Source organism: Tachyglossus aculeatus, chromosome 26 (genome assembly GCF_015852505.1).
Source record: "Tachyglossus aculeatus isolate mTacAcu1 chromosome 26, mTacAcu1.pri, whole genome shotgun sequence".
Lineage (NCBI taxonomy): Eukaryota > Metazoa > Chordata > Mammalia > Monotremata > Tachyglossidae > Tachyglossus > Tachyglossus aculeatus.
The window spans coordinates 9,252,385-9,280,205 of NC_052091.1; the positions used below are offsets into that span (position 1 = coordinate 9,252,385).

Sequence of the window (27,821 nt, forward strand, 5' to 3'; positions counted from 1 at the left end):
CCCTAGGCCTCAGTTCCCTCATCTGTAAAATGAGGATTAAATCTGTGTGCCCCATGTGGAACAGGAATTGTGTTCAACCTGACAACTATGTATTTACCCCAGCGCTTAGAACAGTGTTTGACACATAGTAAGCACTTAACAAATACAATGAAAAAAAATTGTAAACCTGTCTCCTGCCCTTAGAGAGTTTAGAGTCTAATAGGAGATGCAAGATAGACAAATACACATATATCATTGAGTTTTGGGGGGTTTTGGTTTTTTTGTGAAACCTTATATTAAGGAAAACTCAGTCTGACACCACAGGCAGTCATGCCAGTCGTTTTTTTGATAAGCCCAAGCAGACTTTCGCTGTTGGCAGAATGTTCTTTAATTCCGTTACTGTGTTCTAACCAAACTGCACAATAAAAACACAGGTTATGGTAGAACTGAGAATCTTTATTACAAGAAAAGTTGTAAGAATGTTAACTCCTTGAGAGCAAGGATCATATCTACCAACTTTATGGTATTGTTCTCTCCCAGTACAGGGCTCTGCATATAGTAAGTGTTCAATAAATACCATTGATTGATAGGCTGATTGAGGGAGAAATGGGTCGCAGATTATGCTGGGAGGTAGGAGAATTCATGTGGTTCCCTGTGGAAAGCTTCCTGGAGGAGGTGGCCTTGAGCCGAGATTTAAAGGAGGGGAGAGTTGCTGTTGCGACAGGTAGGGTCAGGGAAGCTTGTACAGGAACAGAGGATAAGATGGGCTGAATCTTGGAGATCGAAGAAGCAGGACCAAGTTAAGAAGGGAGTAAGCACTTAGTACAGTGCTTTGCACATAGTAAGCACTCAATAAATATGATTGAATGAATGAATAAGACTAGAACAGAGAGTTCAGTCTGGGGTTCCGCCAGAGATTAAGCAGTGTGGCCTAGTGGACAGAGCATGGGTTTGGGAGTCAGTAGGACCTGGGTTCTAATCCAGGCTCCACCATTTGTCTGCTGTGTAACCTTGGGTAAGTCATTTCACTTCTCTGGGCCTTAGTTCCCTCTTATGTAAAATGGAGATTAAGACTATGAGCCTCTTGTGGGACAGGGACTGTGTCCATCCTGATTAGCTTGTATCTTAGTACAGTGCCTGGCACATAGTAAATGCTTAACAAATACCATTAAAAAAAAATGATGAGAGCAGAGTGGTAGAATGAGTCCTACTGGTGACTGAGGGTCTTGAAGGCCACACTTAATTAATCAGTGGTATGCATTGATGCTTACTGTGTGCAGAGCACTGTACTAAATTCTTGGGAGAATACAGTACAATTGAGCAGGTAAACACAATTTGTTTCTAAACAAAAGAGTGCAGGGGAGTCTAAACTGTAAACTCGTCCTCTAGACCATAAGCTCATCGTGGACAGGGAACATGTCTATCAACTCTGTTATATTGTACTTTCCCAAGTGCTTCGTACAGTGCTGTACAAACAATGAGTTCTCAATAAATATGATCGATTGATTGAAAGGAATCATTGGAAGTCTGGAAAGAGAGAGTAACCAATCGTCTGTGACAGTGGTGATAGAAGACCTTAACTGGAATGCCTAAATTGGTAGAGAAGCAGTGTGGTATAGTGGGTAGAGCACAGGCCTGGGAGTTAGAAAGTCAAAGTTAGAAGGTCATAGGTTCTAATCCAGGCTCTGGCACTTGTCTGCTATGTGACCTTAGACAAATCACTTAACTTCTCTGTGCCTCAGTTACCTCATCTGTAAAATGGGGATTGAGACTGTGAGCTTCACATGGGACAGGAACTGTGTCCAACCTGATTTGTTTGTATCCACCTCAGCGCCTGGCCCATAGTAAGTGCTTAACAAATACCATAATTATTATTACTGTTGTTATTTTGGAATGGCATGAAACTGGAGTCTGGAAGGGTAGCATGGAGGAAATGGTGAGCATGAGGTGACCAAGACCTGGAAAAGTTGTTGGTGATGGGCGCAGAGGGGCTTGGGCATTGATGTTGTGGAGAAGTAAGTGCCTGAAATTGGCCTCTGGAATGTGAGAGGTGAGAGCTGCGGGTAAAGTCGAAGATTTCCCTAAATTTGGTTCATTTAATCCTCATGCTGTTCTGATGAAGGAGGCAGACCCAAGTAATAAAATCTCCACTTTTGGATGGGGAAACTGAAGCATTGAGAACCCAAATGACTTGCTCCAGGTTCCCCTGAAGGCCGGAAGCAGCACCGAGTCGAGAACCCAAGGGTCCCGTTTGTGTCCCCTGCCCAGTCTCCCCCACCCTAGAGAACATCAACTGCTTTCCAAACTTGGAACAATCCTGCATTTCTCCAAGCTGCTCATCAACCAACCGGGAAGGCAGATTCTCTCCCTGCGGCCTATAGAAAGCCAGTCCCAAGATGGGAGTCAAGACTTGGAGTTTGGTGGTCAGGCCCCGGAAAGTGATCTGGCAGAGAGATTGGGATGACTTCTAGTTCCATTATCCCCCTGCTGTTGCCCTAGTGGAAAGGACACTACTCTGGGTATCAGGAGACTTGGTTTCTAGGACTGGTTCTGCCTGGAGCTGGTTAATAATAACAGGGGTCTTTTTAAGCACTGTGCTAAGCACTCGGGTAGATACAAGATAATTAGATACCACACAGGGCTCACAGTCCAAGCAGGAGGGAAGACGGGTATGGAATCCCCCACCAACCCTCCTAGACTGTGAGCCCGTTGTGGGCAGGGATTGTCTGCGTTGCTGAATTGTTCTTCCCAAGCGCTTAGTACAGTGCTCTGCACACAGTAAGCACTCAATAAATACAATTGAATGAATGAATCCCTCTAGACTATAAGCTCACTGAAGCTTGGGAATGTGTCTGTTCTGTTGTTATATTGTACTCTCCCAAGTGCTTAGTACTGTGAATCCAACAAAAAATGACCTCTCCCACTTCAGAGCCTTATTGAAGGCCCATCTCTTCCAAGAGGCCTTCCCAGACTAAGCCCCACTTTTCCTCATCTCCCACTCCCTTCTGCATTGCCCTGACTTACTCCCTTTGCTCTTTCCCGTTCCCAGCCCCACAGCACTTATGTATCTGTCACTTTGTCTATTTGTATTGATGTCTTTCTCCACCCCGCAACCCCCGACTGTGAGTTTATTGTGGGTAGGGAATATCACTGTTTATTGTTGTATTGAACTTTCCCAAGCGCTTAGTACAGTGCTCTGCACACAGTAAGTGCTTAATAAATACGATTGAATGAATGCTCTGCACACAGTAAACACTCAAGAAATACCATTGACTGACTGACTGGCTGAATTCCCATGTACTGATGAGAGAACTGAGACCCGGAGAAGTGAAGTGATTTGCCCAAGGTCACCCAGCAGACAAGTGGTCTGACTACCTACTCACTCACTCACTCACAGTCTCCATCCCCATTTTACAAATGAGGTAATTGAGGCCCAGAGAAATGAACTGACGTGCCCAAGGTCATCCCTCAGCAGACAAGTGGCAGATGCGGGATTAGAACCCATGACCTTATGACTCCCAGGCCATTGCTGTATCCACTATACCATGCTGTTTCTCCCCTGTGCTTAGTACCGTTCCTGGTACATAGTAAGCATTTAACAAATACAATAAAAAAAAAAAAGAGGACAATTGTCCAACCACATCTACATTGTGGCAGGAACTCTGGAAGGCCTTTCCATTTCCATCAGTTCATTCATTCAATTGTATTTATTGAGTGCTTACTGTGTGCAGAGAACTGTTCTAAGCGCTTGGAAATTACAATTAGGCAACAGATAGAGATAATCCCTACCCAACAGCGGACTCACAGTCTAGAAGGGGGAGAGTTATCCGCTGTGTGACCTTGAGCAAGTCACTTTGCTTCTCTGTGCCTCAGTTACCTCATCTGTAAAATGGGCATTAAGAGCATCAGCCCCATGGGGGATAGGGTCTGTGTTCGACCTGATTACCTTGTATCTACCCCAGTGTTTAGAACAGTGCTCGGCCCTAGTAAGTGCCTAACAAATACCATAATTATCAGTATTATTAGGCCTTTCGAGTCACTCTTCCATCCAGCCTTTCGGGGAGCGCCTCTCATTAACAGTCAAAGACCTGGTTGCCACCCCAGCCATTGTAATCCAGTCAACTGCCCAAGACAGAGCCACTGGTGCCAAACTAGCTCTCTTCCTCCCTTCAAAGCCCTACTGAGAGCTCAGCTCCTCCAGGAGGTCTTCTCAGACTGAGCCCCACCTTTTCCTCTGCTCCTCCTCCCCTCCCTCACCCCTACTCCCTCCTTCTGCCCTACCCCTTCCCTGCCCCACAGCACTTATGTATATTTGTACATATTTATTACTCTATTTTATTAATGATGTGTATATATCTATAATTCTATTTATCTATTTTGATTCTATTGATGCCTGTCTACTTGTTTTGTTGTCTGTCTCCCCACCGCCTAGACTGTGAGCCCGCTGTTGGGTAGGGATTGTGTCTATCTGTTGCCGAATTGTACTTTCCAAGCGTTTAATACAGTGCTCTACACACAGTAAGCGCTCAGTAAATATAGTTAAATGAATGAATGGTAACTGAACATTTGGTTTTATTCCCGAGGCTGCAGCCAAAAGTTGGAGGTTTGGCATTTGGTGGGGGGTTGTTGTTTTTTTAATAGAAAGATGAAGAAAAGAATAAGTGGGTCATTTGAATGCCCCCTTCTGTGGTATATTGTGGATCTGAAGAAGCCCCAGCTGTTAGATTGTACCAGTAAGTGTAAAAGTGCACAATATAAACAGGTAGGCGCTTGGGATCAGATTGCAGTTATCTTTGTTGCTACTAACAATGAAGAAAGCCTATTCAGTTCTTCCCCAGCCAGCTCTTCAGAGCCTGCCACTCAGACTTAAAGTGATATCATTATAATAGGAAAACCACATGCGCTTTGTCACAAAGTTGGTTGGGTGAGATGAGATTTATTTTATTTAAAGTCTGCACAAAGCTGGAGATGATCCCAGCTCCATTATATGCAGGAGTGTAAGTGCAATGTAAAATATTGTGATTTGAACTGGAAATGAAACACATACGTTCAGGAACGATTAGTCATACAGATAAATAGAATGACTCAATATAGTCCTGGAATCTGTACCGGGTAAGAGTGTTGGCTGTCGTGCAAGTGAAAACCTTGGGGTTTTATTATTTAAATTAGTAGATAGTGGTTTAAAAAAGCTAAGACTCTCTGTACTAGTGAAGAGAGAGCATATTGTTTTAAAATTATAAATAATAATAATAATGGTACTTGTTAAGCACATACTATGTGCCAAGCACTGTTCTCAGCACTAGGGTAGATACAGATCAGGTTGGACACAATCCCTGTCCCACATGGGGCTCACACTCCCCTACTGAAAGCTCACCTCCTCTTGGAGGCCTTCTCAGACTAAGCCTCCCTTTTCCTCTGCTCCTCCCCTCCTCCCCATTGCAGTGTGACCTTGGGAAAATCACTTTATTTCTCTGTGCCTCAGTGACCTCATCTGTAAAATGGGGATTAAGACTGTGAGCCCCATGTGGGGCCACCTGATTACCTTGAATCTATCTCAGCACTTAGAACAGTGCTTGGCACAAAGTAAGTGCTTAACAAATACCATCATTATTCTAAATGGAAATGCTAGGGCTGCTTAGACATGGACCATTGGGAGAACAGAGTAGGAGCTATGTCCTGCCCACGGAAGGCGATAAATGGAGCCTCCATCTAATGCCACTTCAGTCCTCTCTGGCTCAGGGGCTAGGTGGGCCAGGTGTTCCTCTCCAAAACATTGTGGAGGGGAAGCTAATGTTGGCAACCCTGTGGTTCCAGTTCATGGTGAAGGAAGGCTACCACCAAGTGGATGCCATGAAAAGGCCATGAAACAGGGAGATAGGACAGTTCTAGGTTTGCGTTCTCTTCTCCCCTTCTCTGGTTCCCATGTTCTGGACCTTAAGTTTGTCTGTAGAATGTAAGCTCATTGTGGGCAGAAAAATGTGTCTGTTTATTGCTATATTGGACTATCCCTATTCATTTATTTATTATAATATAATTATATTTATATATAATATATAATATATTTATTATAACATATTTATAATAATATAAATAATAATACTATATTTTACTTGTACATATTTACTATTCTATTTATTTTATTTTGTTAATATGTTTTGTTTTGTTGTCTGTCTCCCCCTTCTAGACTGTGAGCTTGCTGTTGGGTAGGGACTGTCTCTATATGTTGCCAACTTGTACTTCCCAAGCGCTTAGTACAGTGCTCTGCACACAGTAAGCGCTCAATAAATATGATTGAATGAATGAATGAATATCCCAAGCACTTAGTACAGTGCTCTATACTCAGTAAGTACTCAATAAGTACGATTGAATGAATGAGTTAAGTAGATTTTTGCTACTTCTCGTTCTCCTCCCCTACTGCTGTGACTTCTCGGCTGGTGGTTCCAGCCACGGTGATTCAGTGATTCAGCTTTGTCCTCCGCATGCTGAAAAAGCTGGTTCACTGCAGGGGAAACAGTTTTTTCTGAGAGAGTGCCGACGAACTTGACACAGAAAACTGAAGGTCAGGCAAGCTCCTCTAGTGGATTTTAAGGTTCTTCCTTAGATTTCTGAAGGATTCATGTACACTTGTCTCAGTAAATGATCTTGATTACTGCATGGCAGCAAATTCACTGTGCTATATTCCTACCCGCCTACTTAGTCATTAATTAATTCATTCATTCGTATTTATTGAGCGCTTACTGTGTGCAGAGCACTGTATTAAGTGCTTGGAAAGTACAATTCAGTAACAGATAGAGACATTCCCTACCCAACAGTGGGCTCACAGTCTAGAGGCGGGGGAGAGAGACAACAAAACAAAACAAGTAGAAAGGCATCAATAGCATCAATATAAATAAATAGATTTTTAGATATATACACGTCATTAATAGAATAAATAGAATAATACATATGTACATATATACAGAAGTGCTGTGGGGCAGGGACGGGGATAGAGTAGAGGGAGGGAGTTGGGGCGATGGGGAGGGGAGGAGGAGCAGAGGAAAAGGGGGGCTCAGTCTGGGAAGGCCTCCTGGAGGAGGTGAGCTTTCAGTAGTGCTTTGAAATGTGGAAGTGTGTTAGTGTGGCGGATGTGAGGAGGAAGTGTGTTCCAGGCCAGAGGTAGGACTTGGGCCAGGGGTCGATGGCGGGACAGTCGAGGAAGAGGCACAGTGAGGAAGTTAGCAGTCACCGTGTTCTGGGCCCCAACAGGAGCCTGATTGGCAGAGAGGAGAGAATGTGAGTGGCACCAAGCAAGTCACTAGCACTAGAATCAATTCCTCTGTGCAGATTCTTGGTCCTGAAGTCCTAGGCCTGAGGCTTACCCATTGCTCCCACTGGGAAACTCCATCTTCATCCCCAACCATTTCAGAGACAGATGACTTACTTCCTAACATCGTCGACATCCGTAATGGTTCTAAGTTCACCTCTCTCTGCCTCCCCTGTCAAAAGATAGTATTATTTCTAAAACACCTTTGTGCCGACTATCATTTCTAATGCCAGCTTGTCTGCCATTTAAAAAATTCCGGTTGAGGATTAATAGCTTCAAATGTTAAGAAACTCAGTCTATCGATTAGTAGTGTTTATTGAGTGCCTCTTACATGAGTTTCATTTTACATGTCTTTTGCCTGAGGGAAACATTCAAGTTGCATTCAGATTTGTAGGGACTGGAATTTTTTTTGTTCTGAATTATCCGGATTAGCCATCTACACTGACTGAAGGCCCCAGATCATTGCTTCCTTTTCCATTCCATGTGGTGTATGTGGATCCAACATTACCGGGCTTCCTCTTGACATAGAAACTAATACTCACAAGCTTCTCAATTGATATGACTGTCCACCAAATTGCAAAAAGGGCTGGTTTCAGTGGCCCCTTTACTCAGTAGCCCAGGCTGCTCGACCCTGAAACTCTGACCTAACATTCCACTGATAGATCACTACCATCTTTACGCTGTGAGGCTTCCATCTTTGAGAAGAGCTACACTACCGCCATCTTGAAAAAGGGCACCAGTGCCACCATCTTGGGGAAGGGCAGTGACACAACTGTCTTTGAGAAAGGCCGGAAGGGTGGCCATCTTTAGAAAGCCCCACATATCCACCCACATTGTGCGGCACCGTGAGGCAACAGCTTACTTTGCTTCTATTTGGAGCCCACCTCATCGTTGTGGGTTGGGGTCAAAAGGGAGAAAAAAGGAATCTGACCCTTAGGTTGCCTTTATTGTGGACTGTGAAAGCCAAATCCTGCTAGCCACAAAATTAAATGTAAAGACACCTTCAAATAGCCATGCCCTTTAAAGGAAATTTGTGGATTGTCAAAAGGTCAATACGCATTGCAATAAACCACAATATTCTGTTGCATATTGCTATTTCTGCTTTATCAGTAACATTAAAAATTTTAAGAAGAGAAGCCATAAATTTCTGGAAAAACGAAGGTCTTCCTGTGGAAGAAAGTTCAGTTGACTATTAAAGAAATGCCATCATTGCCTTCTGATTTGCATTTTATACCATGTGGCAGGAAATATTTAACTTGACAAATAGGATATTTAATACTGCAACAGATACTTGGCAGTTAGTTTTTAACAATTGTTACAAATGTGATTTATTTGCTGTTATAAAAAGGGCATTACTATGTGAATATGACTCAGAAATTAGCTCCAGTTTAGCAAGAGGCCTTGACAGTATGACCTCTTAATGTCCTTATAATGATGCCATTTACTATTCAATGCTTACTCAAGTCACTCACTGTTAGATTTGTTTTAAAAGAGTCCACTCTAGGGCAGATGTATTATGTATGTTAACATATATTGGTGAGTTAGGCACATGTACTCCTTTTATCAGAAAAAAAAACTTAATCAAGTCTTCATGAAAATGTGTTCCACTCCAATTTCCTACAGCGAAAATGCATTACTACTAATTACTGTATACTTCAGATATACAGTCCGTCGCTGTTTCTCTGCAAGACATTTTGTAGTGGAGTGCATGTGTTATGTTCAAGAAGCACGTTTTTGATTACAGAAATTCCTCTTTTAATGAGCATAATTACCACGTGGGGAGTTTTGGTTTAAAGGGGCAGAGATTAACATGGTCTGGTACTGAGAGCTGGGGGCCGGAGTCCAGAGCTCCCAGGTTTGGTCTTGATTCCACTGGAAGTTTTGGGGAGTTGGCAGATAGGTTTCAGACAACAGAGTTCCCTGCCTTTAAAGGGAGAGGAGTATAGAGTCCTAGAACTTTAGATGAAAATCAGTCGACAGGATTAATTCACTCAGTCGTTATTTATTCAGTGCTTACTGTGTGCAGAGCACTGTACTAAGCGCTTGGGAGAGTACAATAAAACAGTAAATAGACACATTCCATGTTCACAACGAATAGCCCACGCCCGGCCTCTGGCCTGGAACACCCTCCCTCCTCATATCCAACAGATAGTTACTTTTCCCACCTTCAAAGCCTTATTAAAGGCTCATCTCCTCCAAGAGGCTTCCCCTGACTAAGCCCTCGTTTCTTTTTTTCAACTCCTTTCCACGTCACCCTGATTTGTTCCCTTTATTCATCCCCACTCCCAGCCCCAGAGCACTTATGTACATATCTGTAATTTATTTATTTATATTGATATCTGTCTCCCTCGCTAGTCTGTAAGCTTGTTATAGGCAGGGAATGTGTCCATTATATCATACTCTCCCAAGCACTTAGTTCAGTGCTCTGCACACAGTAAGCTCTTAATAAATATGATTGATTGATTGAGTGCTTACTGTGTGCAGAGCACTGTACTAAATGCTTGGGAAAGTACAATACAACCGAGTTCAGAGACACCTTCCCTGCCCCCAAGAAGCTTTCAGTGTAGAACAGACACAAGTCATTGGCAGTTGGGAAGGAAAAATAGAACGGGAAGGTATAATCTTTACCCCTTCCAGGATAAAATTCAGTACTAGTTATTCTCACCCAAGACACTAGTGACTAGCTCATTAACCTCCACACAGAGGGAATTTCAGTTTCTCTTCAATATTACAAATGTTTGGGTCAGCATGCTAAAATTCCAGAAGCATCGTGGGGTGGATTAGCCTTTCCCAGACAGACAGCTCTGTGAAGAATGAGAACGATGATAATAAAGATGGAATGCCCTTCAGCCTATACTTAGCGCTATAGGAGATACCAGAAAATCAATTCCAGACACAGTCCCTGTCCCATTATCTAAAATGTAAGGAGAGCAGGTATCTTATGCCCATCAATCAATTGATTGATTGTATTTATTGAGCTCATACTGTGTGCACTGCATTGTGCTAAGCGCTTGGGAGAGTAAACTACAACAGAGTTGATAGACATAATCCTGAGCTCACAATCTAGAGAAGGCCTAGAGAGGTTAAGGGATTTGCATAAGATTGCACAACAGGCCAGGAGCAGGACTGGGACTAAAATCCAGCTCTCATGACTCCCTCAACTCAGCTCTTTCCACGAGGCCACACAGCCTTCATCTTGGGTATGGCTTTCTCACTCCAGATCCTCCATTAAAGGCTTTCTTCTTCAACTTCCCATTCATTGGATTATCTTCACTTTGATTTTCTACCTCACCTCACCTCACCTCACCTCACCTCACCTCACCTCACCTCCATTCTCTCCTTCTACAGCCCAGGCCGCACCCTCCGCTCCTCTGCTGCTAACCTCCTCACTGTACCTCATTCTTGCCTGTCCCACCGTTGACCCCCGGCCCACGTCCTTCCCCTGGCCTGGAATACCCTCCCTCCACACATCCACCAAGCTAGCGCTCTTCCTCTCTTCAAAGCCCTAGTGAGAGCTCACCTCCTCCAAGAGGCCTTCCCAGACTGAGCCCCCTTTTTTCCTCTCCTCTTCCCCATCCCCCCCACCCTACCTCCTTCCCCTCCCCACAGCACCTGTATTTATGTTTGTACAGATTTATTACTCTATTTATTTTACTTGTACATATTTACTATTCTATTTATTTTGTTAATGATGTGCATTTAGCTTTAATTCTATTTATTCTGACGACTTGACACCTGTCCACGTTTTGTTTTGTTATTTGTCTCCCCCTTCTAAACTGTGAGCCCGTTGTTGGGTAGGGACCATCTCTATATATTGACAACTTGTACTTCCCAAGTGCTTAGTACAGTGCTCTGCACACAGTAAGCGCTCAATAAATACGAATGAATGAATGAATGAATTTTCTCACCAGCAAACCAGAGAGGGGCCATTTTAGTCCTGTGAAGCCGAGGACAGGAAATCTTTGATTCCTCCTCCGGCCTTGGTGAAATGAGTTTAGTTACTCTTTACAAATAAGGTAATGGACCTGCAGATTAGATTTCCTCCGCTAGGTTATTTCCTCTCCCGTAACTATGCAATGATCATCTTGACTGCTCTGATTAGAATCTCTTGGCAGCTCCATCATTCAGTGAGTGATGTAGAAATGGAAACCGAAGGATATTTGCTCCATTAAATCACATTTTTCTCCCCCCAGCTTCACCCTCTCTCTTTTCTGTTCATGTTTTGATTAGGTATGGGCAACAGACCTTGACCTTTTTTATAGTGACCAGCTTGCCTTGACTCAGCTTCTGTTGTACGTGACAAATGGAAATCTGGATTGCTGTTCTGGACTCTTGGAAGTGCCGCCCTTTGTGAGGAAAGTGAAAAGTCCGGGACTTCATCCCGAGAGGATAAAAACAGTAAGTCTGCTTCCCTCCCTACAGCTTGCCCCACAAATACCAGCTCAAATCAATCGATCAATCGATCATTGGTATTTATTGAGCACTTATGATAATAATAATAATAATAATAATAATAGTGGCATTTATTAAGCGCTTACTATGTGCAAAGCACTGTTCTAAGCGCTGGGGAGGTTACAGGGTGATCAGGATGCCCCACGGGGGGCTCACAGTCTTAATCCCCATTTAACAAAAGAGGTAACTGAGGCACAGAGAAGTGAAGTGACTTGCCCAAAGTCACAAAGCTGACAAGTGGCGGAGCCGGGATTTGAACCCATGACTTCTGACTCCAAAGCCTGGGCTCTTTCCACTGAGCCATGATGTACAGAGCACTGTACTAAGCACCCTGGAAGAGCACGATACAGAAGCAGCATGGGCTAGTGGATAGAGCACAGGCCTGGGAGTCAGAAGGACCTGGTTTCTAATTCCGGCTCTGCCACTGTTCTGCTGTTTAAACTTGAAAAAGTCACTTCCCTTCTCTGTGCCTCAGTTAACTCAGCTGCAAAATGGGGATGAAGACTGTGAGCCACATGTAGGATAGAGACTGTGTCCACCTCGATTTGCTTGTATCCACCCCAGCCCTTAGTAGAGTGTCGGGCACCTAGTAAGTGCTTATCAAATGTCACAGTTATTATTATTAATAATAATAATAGTAATAATCATTAGCAGACAATTTCATTCCCTGCCCATAACAAGCTCACACTCTAGAGGGGACGAATTTACAGTGTAAATCACCTCAGTTCACCCACCTCACATTCAGATTGCATAGTACTCATGTCAGTCAACAGGCCTTACAATCTCAAATTTGGGTGGCTCTTCAAAGCCCTCCAGCAGTTTACCAGAGGGTCAGAAGACCAGCAGGAGAGGGTTAATTGGCAGTAATTTCCATGTGGCCTCTTCATCGATCTGCATGGGGCCTTGCATCTAAAATTCACGGGAAGGATAGTGGAGCACTGTCTTGTTTAAAATGACCGCTCCCGGCTCAGCGCGGGTTTCATTCCAGGGTTTTAAGAAATGCTGTGGGGCAAGGATCCTTCAGAAACCCCTCGCTAGATTCAGAGGGTGAAGCAGTTCTAGCTAATGCTGGACAGTCAGCTGCATTGTGGAGAAGGGGCGGTGGAGCCATTCAAAATGGAAACTGCAGCTCAGAACAAGGAAAGAAATGGGGCAGGTGAGTGTGCCAGTCCATCCCGGCATCACAAACCTGTAAGGATCAAAGGACTACGCAAGCTTGAGAAAAGAACTAGGGCTTCACATCAAGATCAATCTCTTCCTTCATTGTCTTATCCTCTTTCCCTCATCAAAGGGAGAGTGAACCCTATGAGGGACAGGGACCATGTATAATTCCCACTTGTGTATTTTCTCCCAACGCTTAGGGCAGTGCTCTGAACACAGTAAGCACTTAATAGATACTATTACTACTACTTCTACAGGATTAACCTAACATTCGGCTAGCCTTCTTCTGGCCTTTACTTCACTGATTTTGTTCCCTTCGAAGGGGAATGCTTGGGGTGTGTTTTTGTGGCTGCTCTCTCCTTTTCATTAAGGCAATTTAACAATGTGGGACATTGCGGATAATCTTGAATTCCACCCTCCCTGTGATGTGGTGGAATTTAAGCTCTTTCACATCTGCTCCTCCCCATTCCGCAGTCTACTCCCTTCACTCTTCCTTAATTCAGTCTGGGTTGAGGCTGCCGGATATATAGTCAGCCGAAAGAGAGACAGACAGACAGAAAGAGAGAGAGGGAGAGAGAGAGTGTGTGTGTAAAGTCAGTGAACTGTCAAAGTGACCACATAGGCGAAGGAGAAGAAGAAGGCTGAGGAGAAGAGAGAACTGTTGAGGGAAGATAGGAAGGGGGACTGGGAGTGGGAGAAAAGGCCTTAGCAGACATGTAACCTTCAACCTCCGAACCCAGGAGAAAAGGTTTCCACCTTGCCAACTGGGCCCCAACCCCATTCCCAAGGACAGAGCCCATGAGGCAATACTTCTGGCACCTGTTGGTCATTCAGTGCTATTTGAGAAGGGCTGGCTTGAATCCCACATCTTTCTGCTCACAGGGGAGAGCTAACTCAAGTTATTTCTAGAAAAAGTGGTGGGACTGGTATTAAATAAGCAGTAGCAAAAGACAATTCAATGGCTGATTTTCAATACGATTCTTCAGGGACTTTTGATTTAGAGGTACACACGGTTGTTTCCCATCGTGCCTGTTGGTGTCATTCCTGTAGATAGACAGCATAATGAAATTCTACCGAGAGAGCAAGATCTTATAAATTCCACTTTGCCGCTTTGCACGCAAGAGAGAAAACAACAGGGACAACAGTGGAAAAACATTAAGCTTGTGACCAATTCCCATGCCCTTCTAGTCATGGAAGAAAAACTGGAGCCTGATTTATGACCGTTGAGCTTGAAACAGGTGTGTTTTTGACTTTTAAAAGATAACTAAGCATCTTGGTCCTGGCGTGACAAGGCATGTGTCCGTGTCGGTGCCCGAAGTTAAGCCAAATTGAAGTTTTGGGGAGAACTGGGCAGCGATGCTGTTTTTCTTAAGCACTGCATCAGTCTCCCAGCCTTCACTGGGCACCTTTGAAGAGTGTCCAGGAAGAAGACACGAAACAAAACCCTGGTGGAAATCGAGGGAGACTTTTTTTATGGTATTTGTTAAGTGCTCACTATGTTTCAAACACTTTTTTAAGTGCTAGGGTAAGTACAGTTTAATAATAATAATTGTGGTATTTGTTAAGTGCTTACTATGTGCTAGGCACTGTATTAAGCGCTGGGGTGGATACAAGCAAATTGGGTTGGACAGAGTCCCTGTCCCACATGGAGCTCACGGTTTTCATCCCTATTGTACAGATGAGGTAACTGAGGCCCAGTGAACTGACTTGTCCAAGGTCACACAACAGACAGGTGGCGGAGCCAGGATTAGAACCCCAGTCCTTCTGACTTGCAGGCCTGTGCTCTATCCACTAAAGCCAGGCTGGGTTACAGTCCCTGTCCCCCAGTCTAAGAATGAGGGAGAAGAGGTAATTAATCTCCATTTTACAGTTGAGGAAACTGAGATATAGAGAAGTGAAGAGACTTGCCCAAGGTCATACAACAAGCATTTGGCGGTCCCAGGATTAGAACCCAGGTTCTGGGACTCCCGGGCCCCTGCTCCTTTCCCTAGGCCACACTGCTTCTTGAGAGCCACCCACCGTGCCTCTCCGACTTGGGCGAGTACCTTTCAGAGGAAGGTGCAGTGCAGGGGAAGAACTTTTCCTGGGCTCTTGAGAAGAGATGTGCCACCCAGAAAAAGTGTCAAAGAATTGTAATTTGGAGGTTAATGAGCTCCTGATCTATTGTTCTCGTCAAGCAACCACTTTAAGTGGAGGAAGGAGTCAATGAGATACGATTAGTCCCCACAGTACATGTTTTAGGATGGAAAAATAATCAAGTAGCAACTTTTTTAATTAAAATTCTGTCAGAATTAACATAAGTGGTCACCCTTTTCTATCAATTTTTACTCTTTTGGTCTCTTCTCACCCAAATTGTCAATAAGGAACCCAAAATACCACCCTGCAAAACATCTAAAAATAACCAGAGGCAGTTATAGGCATTTTAACAGCACATGATCCGTAATGAATGATTAAGTAAAACATTTTCTGTTAAATTATGATGTTAATAATGATTCTGTCTCCTTTAATTTATTACAGCCTCTCAAATGCTCCAGGTTTGATTTTGATAAACTGGAACAACAACGGAGTTTATGTGTTGATTTTATTTTTAGAAATCCTCCTTTGAAAGAACAAATTTCCTAGATACTGCTGCTACTGTAATTATGTACAAAACCAATCACTCATTATAGTTAGGTTACATTATCTTCTAGACAGATGAGGCTAAATAAGCAACACATTAATAATTCAGAGTGCAGTTCATTATGCATGTGTATGCATGCTTTGTAACTGAAATAAGCACCTCATCAGCCTCATGCCAACCCTTAAACAATAGTTCTGTGTTGTTGCAGCCATATTCAAGTTTACGCTTGTTAAACTGCTACTTGGATTATTTTATCAAACATCCATTTATTTGTATGGTCCCTTACTGCAGAGAACAGATTTTGGAATCTCCTTGTTTAAGTTAATGATTTAAGCAATGGGTGTTATTAATTCTCAGAATATTATAAACATGATTAATTTTCAGGCAGAGATTTATTATATAAGGATTTCAACTATGTCAACTTAAATGCATCACTGTCAAAACAAGTATCATGTTGAAAATAAAACACACTCAGTAATTCAAGCCGGTGCACCCGGAATTCAGTCAATTTAAGCTGATACCGGAGCAAAATTATATTCTCCAGTGAAAAAGAATATTTCAGGCTTTCTCTACTCAGCTTCAAGAATTCTTATTCGTGTGTGATTTGGAAAGGTAGCTTGCCATAGTCAGACAGGTTTAGCACACGGGCCTTTATGGCATTTGGTTTTTTTTTATTGGTCGGGTGTCTCTTTTTGCCGTCGCCTTCTCGCTTCAGACACCTGCCGATGTTGGAGAAGGTGTGTCTGTTCACTGATTGCAGAATCAGGTCCCGATTCAATTTGAGCTATTCCAGAGAAAGCCTAGATGGGCAACGGTATGGGTGTCTTCCATTTCCTGAGTAGGTCAACGATTAGATGGTGATATTGGAACGGCCCTTGACTATTCACTCTTTATTTTCCCATTTGGAAAACAGCCATAAAAGTGCCCACAGGAACTCGGAGCACCATTATGAAGATTGATTAATAAACATTGGCCAAGTGTTTCAAGGGAGAAAGTATGAAATGGAATAGAGTAAGAGAGAGTTGAATCCTCTCAGCTTGTCTGCACAACTTCTGCAACAGTCTGTTAGTCATTTACAGGTAGAGAAGCAGCATGGCCTAGTAGATAGGGTCCAGGCCTGGGAGTCAGAAGGATCTGGGTTCTAATCCCGGCACTGCCGCTTTTTTATGGTATTTGTTAAGTGCTTACTATGTGCCAAGCACAATTCTAAACCCCGGGGGAGATACGAGACAATCAGGTTGGACACAATCCTGTCCTGCACGGGACTCACAGTCTTAATACCCATTTTACACATGAGGTAACTGATGTACAGATAAGTGAATTGATTGCCCAAGATCACACAGCAGAGAGTGGTGGAGCCAGGATTAGAAGCAACACTGAGAAGCAGTGTGGCTAAGTGGACAGTGCCCACACCTAGAGTCAGAAGGATCTAAATTCTAATCCCGGCTCTGCCACTTTTTTTTAATGGTATTTGTTAAGCGCTTACTATGTGCCAGGCAGTGTTCTAAGCACTAGGGTAAATACAAGGTAATCAAGTTGGACACAGTCCCTGTCCCACATGGGGCTCACAGTCTTAATCCCCATTTTCCAGATGAGGGGTAACTGAGGCACAGAGAAGTGAAGTAACTTGCCCAAGGTCATACAGCAAACAAGTGGTGGAGCCGGGGTTAGAACCCAGGTCTCCAGGCCCATGCTCTATCCACTAGGCCATCGCAGTGCTTAGTACAGTGTTCTGCACACAGTAAGTGCTCAATAAATACGATTGAATGAATGAGTGAATGAATAAGCATTTAGCAAATAGCATTTAAAAAAACCTTCTCTACTCATAAGGGATGTGCGTCTTGGACAGTTCATGAACCCACTGGGAGAATTAGAGCCTTAGTTAAGTGTCTTTGCTATCTGACCCACGTGCTTGAACAGTATTGGCCAGCGGGTTTCCCTGTCTTGGAGCAAAAGTGTTTTAGGAAACTTACTCTGGATTGTTTGTAGCTGTGGCTTTTCTTTTATTATGACATATTGAACTTCCAATGGTGAGAAGTAGAGGCAACATGAACGGACCCGAACCTTAGTCAAATTCAAGACTTGGGGCTCTTGGGGGAAAGAAAATACTTTTCCTCATTCAGTGAAGATAATAATCATTAGTGGGTGGAGTACTATTTTAATCAATCAGAGGTATTTGCTGAGCCTTTACTGTGGGCAAGGGCCCTGTACTAAACACTTAGGAAGGTATAATACAATAGAGATGATAATCTCCATCCATGCCCACGAGGAGTAATTCGAATATTTATGAACAGATATGATTTTCAAAATTCCTGAAACAAAATAGAAATGAGTATGAAATCTTAATGTCTTCTCAATTCCAGCTTGAAAACCATTTTGATATTTTTTTCACACTAGATAAATAGATATTGATTACAAGCATCAACAGAGAAGTGAATATGTAAACCAAATCTTAAACAATTCTCTTTCTGGCCAAAAATAATTTGACCATGGTTTGGGGGGATTCATATAGTTTAAATAATTCAGTGACCCCGATTTCCTTTACTCTCCAGTTTGATAAAGGTCAAAAATGAAAGCTTCTGTTTTAGACACTTCCTTTTTTGCATAGCGTGTTGAAGTTAAGTCTTTAAAATTTAGGATATTTTCATAATTGCTTTGACAGGATATTTTTATGCATCTATTCACACTGAGATGCAAAATACATTTCCAGGCTGCAGTCTTTTGGTATACCAGTTCCTAGTTTTTAGGAGTAAGAGCCAGAATCCATTTTTCAGCAAAAAAAATAAGAAACCTAAAGATGCACTGCCCTTGGTTTTAATCACCACCCAGGACTCAACATCCACTCAACATCCAACATCCACCAAAATAATGGTGAGATAGGGAACCTCTCACACCTCTCACCTGCTTGAGAAATAGGTACATTGCACTAGACCAGATCCAGTTTTCCAAATGCCTATTTCTTTCTCTCCTAGTGACTCAGGCCTAATCCTGGATTTTCTCGGGTTTTTTACGATGGGAGTATAAGACAAGTTTAGAAGACAAAAATAAACTTGGAATTGTCTTGTGAATTCATGGTAATTACCATGCAATTACATGCTCAGTAACCACAATAGAATTCTGGAGTATTTACAGTTCACGTTTACTTGCAGTTAACTCTGGCTTCTGCTCCTTTTTTTTTTTTCAGGAGATATTGTGGGTTTGGGTAGCAGAATGCTCACCCTTGTATACTCCCGGTGGTGGTTATACTCAATATTGGCTGACCGGTCAGTTGCCTAATCGTTCAGTCAATCAATGGTATTTATTGAGCTCTTGCTGTGTACAGAGCACTATACTAAGCACTTCGAAGAGTACTGCATGGCCTAGTGGATACAGCACAGGCCTGGGAGTCAGAAGGCGGGGGTTCTAATCCCAGCCCCACCACTTGTCTAATGTGTGACCTTTGGCAAGTCACTTCACTTCTCTGGGCCTCAGTTCCCTTATCTGTAAAATGGGGATTGAGACTGTGAGCCCCATATGGGACAGGGACTGTGTCCAACCCCATTTGCTTGTATCCGCCCCAACACTTAGTACAGTGCCTGGCACATAGTAAGTGTTTAATAAATACCACAATTTTATTATTATTATTATTATTATTGCAATATAACTGAGCTGGTAGACACGTTCCCTGCCCACAGCGAGCTTACAGTCTACAGAGATGAATTTACAGTCTAATCTAGAGGGCCTATTCTTTCAGGACCCAATTAGGCTAATATTTTATGTCATTGTAGCCCTCTGCTGAAGTTCAGCAGCATCACTCTTTGACTTTGAGGGAGGTTGACCGTTTCCTGTGTATTTATGGAATTCTGTTCCTGTAAAAGTAGAAACATGTATTGATTGGAAGTCCCTTAATTGTCTGCTTCAAGTCAGTAATTCTCCAAGGGAGAATGATCCTCGGTTTGTAAACTCTCATTACTGGTCGCCGTGTGATAGTTATATATAGGTGTTATGTGCTTACTCTGTGGCAAGCACTGTATTAAGCGCTGGGGCATGCGCAAGAAAATTAGGTTGGACTCAGTCTCTGCCCTATAAACAGAAAGAAGTAGAACTCAATCTCCCGTTTACAGATGAGGAGACTGTGGCACAGAGAAGTTAAGTGAGTTGCCCAAGAACATACAGCAGCCTATTAGAGGATTCAGGATTAGAACCCAGGTCTCCTGACTCCCAGTCTTGTACTCTTTCCGTGAACCCATGCAGCAAAGGAAATGGGGGAGTCGGTGTATTAGCTAAACTAAATGAGTTCCCTGAAAATTACAGTCCAGGTATTTTTGGCCAGAAAGGGAATTGATTAAGATATGGCTATTTGTCAAGCTTACATTTGAAAGGTACTGAATGGTTGCCAGGTTCTTATACTTTTTTGTCTGAATATTTCATTTGAGATATTTTCAGTAAATATTGCAAAAATCTTCAGTCCTACATTAGATCTGCCCCCTTTAAGGTCTTGATATTCACCCCACCCTCACCCCTCAGAAATTATGAGCTAATTACATTAATGTAATAATAATAACTGTGGTATTTGTTAAGCACTTACTATGTGCCAAGCATTTTGCTAAGCATAATGGTAGATACAAGTTTATCAGGTTGGACACCATCTCTGACCCATATGAGACTCACAGTCTCAATCCCCATTTTACAGATGAGGTAACTGAGGTACAGAGAAGTGAAGTGACTTTCCCAAGGTCACACAGCAAACAAGTGGCAGAGCCGGGATTAGAACCCATACCCTTCTGACTCCCAGGCCTGTGCTCTATCCACTCCGCCATGCTGCTTGTGAGATGAGGAAAAGATCTTCCAATGAAATGGCTCTTCGTAGGGGCTGGCTATCAAACGGGTCATAACGGAGGGCACCCGGTCTTTTTCAGCCCCCCCAAAACCATCGATGGGCCGTGATGAGTTCCCAGCTGAGGCACACCAACCTCTCCTTGGTCTTCTATTACGTTTTCCTCCAGATGTGCCAGGGACATGGCATTGGCTTCGACATCAAGGTAGGAAAGCCAAACCCTCTCAAAGTTCCAGCTGTTGGCGTGAATCACTGAAAGGGAAGGCCCAGCCCAGTTTGACCCGGTGACCTAATGGCCACATCTAATCCTCACCCTCTCCTGGACAGGTTTTAGGCTTTTAAAAACCCAAACGTCACTCGAAGCTGCCTGCGGTCACCGCACTTCCCAACAGAGGTGAGATGTCTGTTTTCATCAATGGCTCTCATAGAGCACATGGTCCTGACTCGTGGATGGCCCATCTTCTTGGAATTGGCTATTTTGTCCTCACAGAGGCCGATGCTCTGCCTCACAGGGTCAGCTTCAGGCAGGGACAAAGGTGCTACTCCCTCCCCTTCCATTCATCGTTCTCTATGCTGTGGGTATACTCTACGGTCTGTAAGACGCTGTTATTTTATATGTCGCATACCTTGATGACATCACGTGGAAGGCCGTTCAGACCCCCAAACCCTGAGCATTTCTCTGGTGGGGGTTCCTCACCTCTTCTCTTCCTCCAAAGTGATTGTGTTCCCTTCCTCGTACCCCCGTCCTCTCAGGCACCCCGTACAACAGGTTCCAATTTTGAAGTGCCCCATCCTAATAAGGAACTGAGCATACAAATGAAAAGCCAAATCAAAATATACCCTACATTCTTTCATAAATGCCAATGGTAGAAACGCGATATTAAAATGCCTCCTGTTGTCAGGATGTGCCATAAGCATCCCATTCCTGATCTCTGGGTGCATCGCCAGACTCTCAGAGCCTACCGGCATGCCCTACTGTTCTTTTGAGACTGAAGAGATGGGTCTTGAGAAACTGTCAGTATATATTCCCTCCTAAACCATTCGATGTCCTGCTAAATTTTCATAACTTCATATGGCTGTCGGAAAGGCCCAAGGTCTTTGTCGCCGAAGGAAAGCGGGAGCTTGGGAGTTTGAACCGACAGATCCTTGGTACTCTTTGTAAGACATTATTTTGCTGGTTTGGTTACTTGATTAGAAAGAAGTTCCTCTGTATTGCCTTTAAACAAAATAAAATATCTTTTTTGATTCAACAGGAAAAGCAAGGAACAATTTTTATGTTGTACGAAAACCAGAAGAGACAGAGGTTGGGAATGTTGTAAGTATAAAAGATCGATGCAATGTCAAATAAGCAAAGAAACGGATGACTCAAAACCAAAAAGGATTCTCTGCCATTTAGTGAAACTACTGATTTTGGGGGAGATAATTTGGCAGCTCAGTGGCTCTAACTCATTCAAATGTTAAGCATGTGATCTTGCCTAGGAAAACTTCTCCAAGAAATAATTGAGAGTGTGTGGTTATTTATTGAGCACTTTCTGTGTGCAGAACATTGTACTAAGTGCTAACTGGTCAACAACCTTCACCTATGCCAGAGAGAACACCTAAGCTCCTAAAGATAAATACTGTTCATTGCAAGTATAAAACAACCATCTCCAAAATACCTCGGTTCAAATATATCTCTGTATCTCTGTTTTCAGGAGATGTGCTACTGAATTTCATTGGCATTTAGTCCTGTGCAAGTAGACAGCACAGGATCTTGGTTGTTTAATCACTGATAAGGCAGAAGCAGCACCCAGTAACATCCTTTGTCTCTTAGCCACCTTATTTAGGGACACATTAATAGGGTAAGAAGTGGCACGGATAGAGCATGAGCCTGGGAGACAGAAGGTCATGGGTTCTCATCCTGGCTCTGCCACTTGTCTGCTGGGTGACCTTAGGCAAGTCACTTCACTTCTCTGGGCCTCAGTTCCCTCATCTGTAAAATGGGGATGGAGGCTATGAGCCTCACGTGGGACAGGGACTCTCTCCAACCCAACTTGCTTATATCCACCCCAGCTCTTAGTACCTGGCACATAGTAAGCACTGAACAAATACAACCATTATTATGAAGTGGGAAAGGGACTAGGAAAGGTATTCCTAAACACTGCCTGTCTCACCAACCTCAAAGCTGGCTCTGTGGAGGACTGTGCTTGTTGAACCTTTATCCTGCCACCCGAGGAAGAACTTAGAGTTGTAGTGTTATCTTTAAAGACAAAAGACATACCTAGTACCCCCCCACACACACCCACATACTTACCCATATAAGTGCAACAATTCTCCCCAACTAATTTGACCATCAAGAAAATGAACTGAGCTGTCCTGCTGTCCCCTTGCTTTGTATGACTGCACCCATTGTGATATTCTAAGTTGATTAATGAAATATATTTATTACACAAATCCTTTGGGTTGACAAGTTAAAATGGAGCCTCATCTTTCATATCTCCCTGAAGATTGCCACCTTGCGAGATTGAAAATACTCATTAAATTCCATCACCAGACAGGCCCAAATGAGAGGGTGATTGTTTTTAAGCATGTGAGGGGAATCGTTGGTAAACTCATTTGTTTGGATATCATTAACAGAACAATCGGAGATGATCTCCAGGGGGTCCTCATGACCTTTGCCCACAATCTCTTCATCATCCATCAAGAAATATCAGCACCTAATATGCAAGGCAAGACCAATTTTAAGGTGAGGTGTTAATTAACTAACGATCCTGGTTAATTTGTGTACAAGGGCTGAGAATACCTCATGCGGTATTGTAAACAAGTGCTAAACCATCCTTTTTTATTGTTAGCAGTACATATTTTACAATGTGTAGGGTCAATATTACAAGGTTCCCACTGAACCTGTTAGTTAAATTTAATAGTTGGAAACTTTCTCTTTGAAATAGAGTAAATTGGCCTTACCTGGTGGCCATTTTGAAATCAAAATTCCCAAGACTTGTAGTTTCCGGATGTGGAAGTAAAAGATTTCACTGGGTCTCACACTGGAGGAAAATAAGCAGATTCTCTAAATGATGGCATCTCCCATCTGGAACCTGCATAAAGGCGTTGATTACAGTGCTAGTTGTTTGTATAGCACGACTCATGCCCTCTCCTCCTTGCCAGTTTTGTTCCACTGGGGCAGGGAGTGCAGTCGGTCAGTCAGTCGATCGTATTTATTGAGCACTTACAGTGTGCAGAGCACTGGACTAATCACTTGGGAGAGTACAACAGAACAATAAACTGACACATTCCTTGCCCACAACAAGCTTACAGTCTAGAATGTAACGCATGAGCAAGCGGGCCAGGTGGGAGTGCATCATATTGCTGAGAGCACTTGCAGGCTTTTTCTTTTTCACAGGCAGTCCCCATTTATGGCAAAGGGACAACAGCTCATCTTGGGCAGGGAACATGTCTACCAACTCCTGTACTCAGCCAAGTGCTTAGTACAGTGCTCTACACACGGTAGGCACTCAGTAAATACCACTGATTGATTGATTCCAGTGGCCAACTGTACCGTAGAGCCACCCCCTGGACAACAGTTGTCTTGATCTCTGCTGCAGTCTTTGCTGTCCATAATGTACAGTTATTTTTCAGGAATCATGCTAGACTGTAAGCTCGTCATGGCTGGGAAAGTATCTACCAATTCTGTTACATTGTACTTTCCCAAGGGCTTAGTACAGTGCTCTGCTCAGTAAGCACTTTGTAAATAGGATTAATTGATTGATTGAGTCATGCCAGATGTGTCCACTTTGTGGATGCATTATTAGGTCAGATAGATGGCCCTCCCATCCCAGTTTTCTGTCTCTGGAAATAGCACCGTGATGGTGTCCTTTGTGATATCGATTCCGTTGTTTGGCAGTGGACCACCTAACATATTTTCCCCCTTACGTTCCCTGATTTTCCCTCTAGAAATGTTCTTTTCTGTCAGATAGAAATAGCAAAAACAGAAATTAAGTAGAACATCTTCTACATTCCCCAGGGGATGATGGTCATACCTGGAAAATCATGAATAATTTAATTAAAGGGGGAGAGATTCTGTTTTGTTTTCTGTGGAGTGACTTGGTTTTTGTATTACAATCTCTTCCCTGTGACCCTGTCATAATTTGCGAGTGGCAAGACTACCCCAAATTCAAAGGAGCAAAATCAGTCGTTCAATCAGTGGTATTTATTGAGCACTTTCTTTGTGCAGAGCACTATACTAAGAGCTTGGGAGAATACAATACGACAGAATTATCAGTCAGGTTCGCTGCCCCCGATGAGCCAACAGTCTAGAGGGAACTTCAAACACTCGGCGAACTCCACATCTCCACTTTTCCTTCTTCCTATATTTTATTGCTTATCTGTCCCCACTGCTTGACATTAATGCTTAGTACAGTGCTCTGCATACAGAAAGCATTTAATAAATATTATCATTGTCATTGCTGAACTCGGGTGGGTTATAGTGATTTAAATAATGTGTGTGATTTTAATCTTCATTGTAGTCTTGCATTGATGAAATGGAAACAATCCTGGGAATTACAGCAGAAAACAAACTGAAGTTGGAGGAGGAGGAGGAGGCGAACAATGTAACAGGCCCTTCTGATAAAGAACTGATCACAATTTGAAATCTGGATTCTTCTTTGTGGAGCTGTAGGAAAGAACGAGTATCTCACTCTTAGGAAGCCAAAGGAAAAAGAATAGGTCAATTTTCCAAGTTCACTAACAGCCGATTTAGAACCCGTCGAAACTAGAAATGAGAAGAGTATTTCTTGTTCATTTTGCATAATGACCTGAATTTTCCATTCTAATTGCCACCCTCTGTTATGCTTAAATTGTGTGTGGTGAATCCCAAAAAATTTTGCTACCCATCAAAGCATAATAAACCCAGCAACACTTTTCCAGTAGCTCTATTCTTAGAAGTTATTTTTTGAGCATGATAAATACTTTCAGTACATTCAGATAAAGGATTTTTCACTTGTTCCTAATTATTTTCTTTTTCCCCCATGAGGTTGGAGGCTATTCATCATCACCCATTTTGGGAACCTAAATTGTTAGACAAGTTAGATACATTAGACAATTTAGGTGAGAAAAGACACCCTTTTTCTTTATTACTTTTTCCTAGGGCCAAGCCTCTGGGTTTTTTGGTTTTGTTTTTTGCCACCTTCCAAGGGAAGCTTCCTGGCAGGATAAAATCTAACTAATGGAGGCTGCAGAATTGACATAAGTGGCAGCATACACTCTCATTTGAAGTTACAGTGAAACCCCGGCCCTAAAGATTCAGTAAACATTCTCCATCCTCTCCCTTCATGGGGTTGGATGTGTAGTGTCATGAAGCCCCCAAAATCTTTTATGATTTTTAAAAATCCACTGTTCCAGAGCATACCCCTCAAAGACCAGATGGGCACGACTATGATCCATGTTCAGTGAGGAAGTATTTAAAAACGCAAATCAAAACATCGAATGAATGCTGATTTTTTTTTTCAAATAAACTTTATCTCAATAAAAACAGGTATTTGAGAGGGCTTTTTTTTCTTTTTCCAAGAGATTTCAGCAATTCTGTAAGATTTCATCCACTTCAGCCACAGGCCAGACTTTTGCGAAAAGACAACGAGCTGACTTCTTGGGCTTTGTCTCACCGCAGTTGGAAATGCATTAATTAGCCAGGTTTCCCGCCTGAGTTAGGTGCAGCGACGACCCTACTCTCTTGCCAGATAGCTCCAATCCATATCAGAAATCCATTGTCCAGACACTTGACTGATAGAAAGTACCCAGACCCATTAGCGTCAAGCTGCAATTCAAGCCAGAGCAACATAAGGTCCAAGAGACTCATTAGTTCACTGGCACAGTAGCGTCCTGAGAGTAAATGAAACCCTCTGTGTCCTTATGTCTCTCATCTGCTCTAGACTTTAAAAGAAAACTGTTTCGGTTTGGTTCAACACAGCAGTGGAATGGTTCACACGGTGGGAAACCCTTCTTAACAGTAAAAACTGTTAAATCTATTTGGGAAGGGGTTTTTTTCCATTTGAATTTTGATTAGCATCTCTGAGCCGCTGGCAACCGGTAAGAGCGAAATCAGTTCACTCTTGTTTACCTTGGACGCCTGTGTTGCTTATACCTCAAACGATGTCACTTATCTCCAACGTTGTCATTTTATGCCCTCGTTTCTTCTATTCATCGAGAACCGCGAAATGTCAATTCATTCTCAGATTCATTTCTGTGGCACAGGATGACGATTCTGAAGGCGGGGGCTGGAACTGTCGACGTTGCCTTCTAATTCTCAGCTTCACAGTTAAAGACCCCAGGTGGACCTGTTCCAAATGAGAGATCTAAAAGCGATTTCATATGGTTTCCAGCCTGTCCTAGTGAGGCATCACAAAAAAAGATCTTAGAAAGAGGATTCTTCTCAGATGACTTGCAGATTGCAGGGACACAGTTTAGACTTCATCATTTTGAACTGTGGGGACGAAAAAAATGTAGCATTTAAGGTTTGAATTTGTTAGGAATGAGCGGAAAGGAAAACGGCTGGACAGCATATTACAAGAAATCCATTTGTCTAGTTAATCTTATATTAGAGGAGACAGACTGTGAGCCCCACGTGAGACATGGATTGTTTCCGACAAAATTATCTTGTATCTACCCAGCCCTTAGTACAGTGCTGGGCACGTAGTGAGCACTTAATGGGTAAGGAATGTGTCTGCTAATTCTGTATTTTCCTCTCCCAAGCGCTTAGTGCAGTGCTCTGCACATAGCAAGCACTCAATAAATAACCATTGATTGATTAACAGATACCACAATTATCATTGTAAATGATGTATAATTATATATTATAGTATAATTATATGTTAGATTATTATATTATATAATAATATATTATAATTATTTAGCATGCCCTAATGGAAAGAGTCCCCTCTCAGGGTCACACCTGGAAAGTTTCCTATGCTCTACCAGTCTTGACCATGGGGAGGGAAAGTCAAGCAGAGGCCTGTCCATTCCATTCCATTCCTAGCTTGACCAGTGGCTAGTGAGTGGAAGGCAAACTGCTACAAGTAAAACTCACCTGTGCTGGTCAGGAGCGACATGGGAGAGAATCAAGGGTGAAGACTCGAATTTACTGCGTGGAAGGCAGCAATGGTAAACCACTTCCATATTTTTACCATAATAACTCTGGACACACTACCAGAACGATTGCAGATGGGGGTGGGGTGTTCTGGGAGAGATGTGTCCATGGCGTCACTATGGGTCAGAGACAACTCGACAAAACAAGACAAGAATGGAAAGAGCATGAAGCTGGGAGTCAGGAGACCTAGCTTTTAGTCCCTGCTCTGTCCCCAGTCTGCTTTGTGAACATTGGGCAATCACTTAACCTCTCTGGGCCTCTGTTTCCTCATCTGTAAGATGGAGATAAGAATCCTGGAGCCTTCCTACGTCCCAGAGATGTGAGGACAAAATGAGATCACTGATGGGATACTGCTTACTAAGCGTGTTACAAA

The 27,821-nt window shown here is 42.9% G+C and overlaps 1 protein-coding gene across 6 annotated transcripts in view; it reads left to right on the forward strand.

Annotated features, from left to right (window-relative positions):
* The window catches only part of IQCH (IQ motif containing H), a 164,092-nt gene extending 138,265 nt beyond the window's left edge, over window positions 1–25,827 (forward strand). For 4 of the 6 annotated variants that reach the window (XM_038766817.1, XM_038766816.1, XM_038766818.1 and 1 more), the window contains 5 exons: window positions 11,513–11,680; window positions 20,414–20,536; window positions 21,585–21,646; window positions 22,948–23,056; window positions 24,834–25,827. In XM_038766817.1, coding sequence (XP_038622745.1) covers window positions 11,513–11,680; window positions 20,414–20,536; window positions 21,585–21,646; window positions 22,948–23,056; window positions 24,834–24,956 — 585 coding nt within the window. In that variant the 3' untranslated portion in view covers window positions 24,957–25,827. Of the gene's footprint in view, window positions 1–11,512; window positions 11,681–13,945; window positions 14,134–15,412; window positions 15,463–20,413; window positions 20,537–20,658; window positions 20,726–21,584; window positions 21,647–22,947; window positions 23,057–24,833 lie in introns of those variants that run through there. The other 2 variants (XR_005456323.1, XR_005456324.1) reach the window with 2 other exon arrangements.
* The last annotated feature ends 1,994 nt before the right edge of the window (window positions 25,828–27,821 follow it).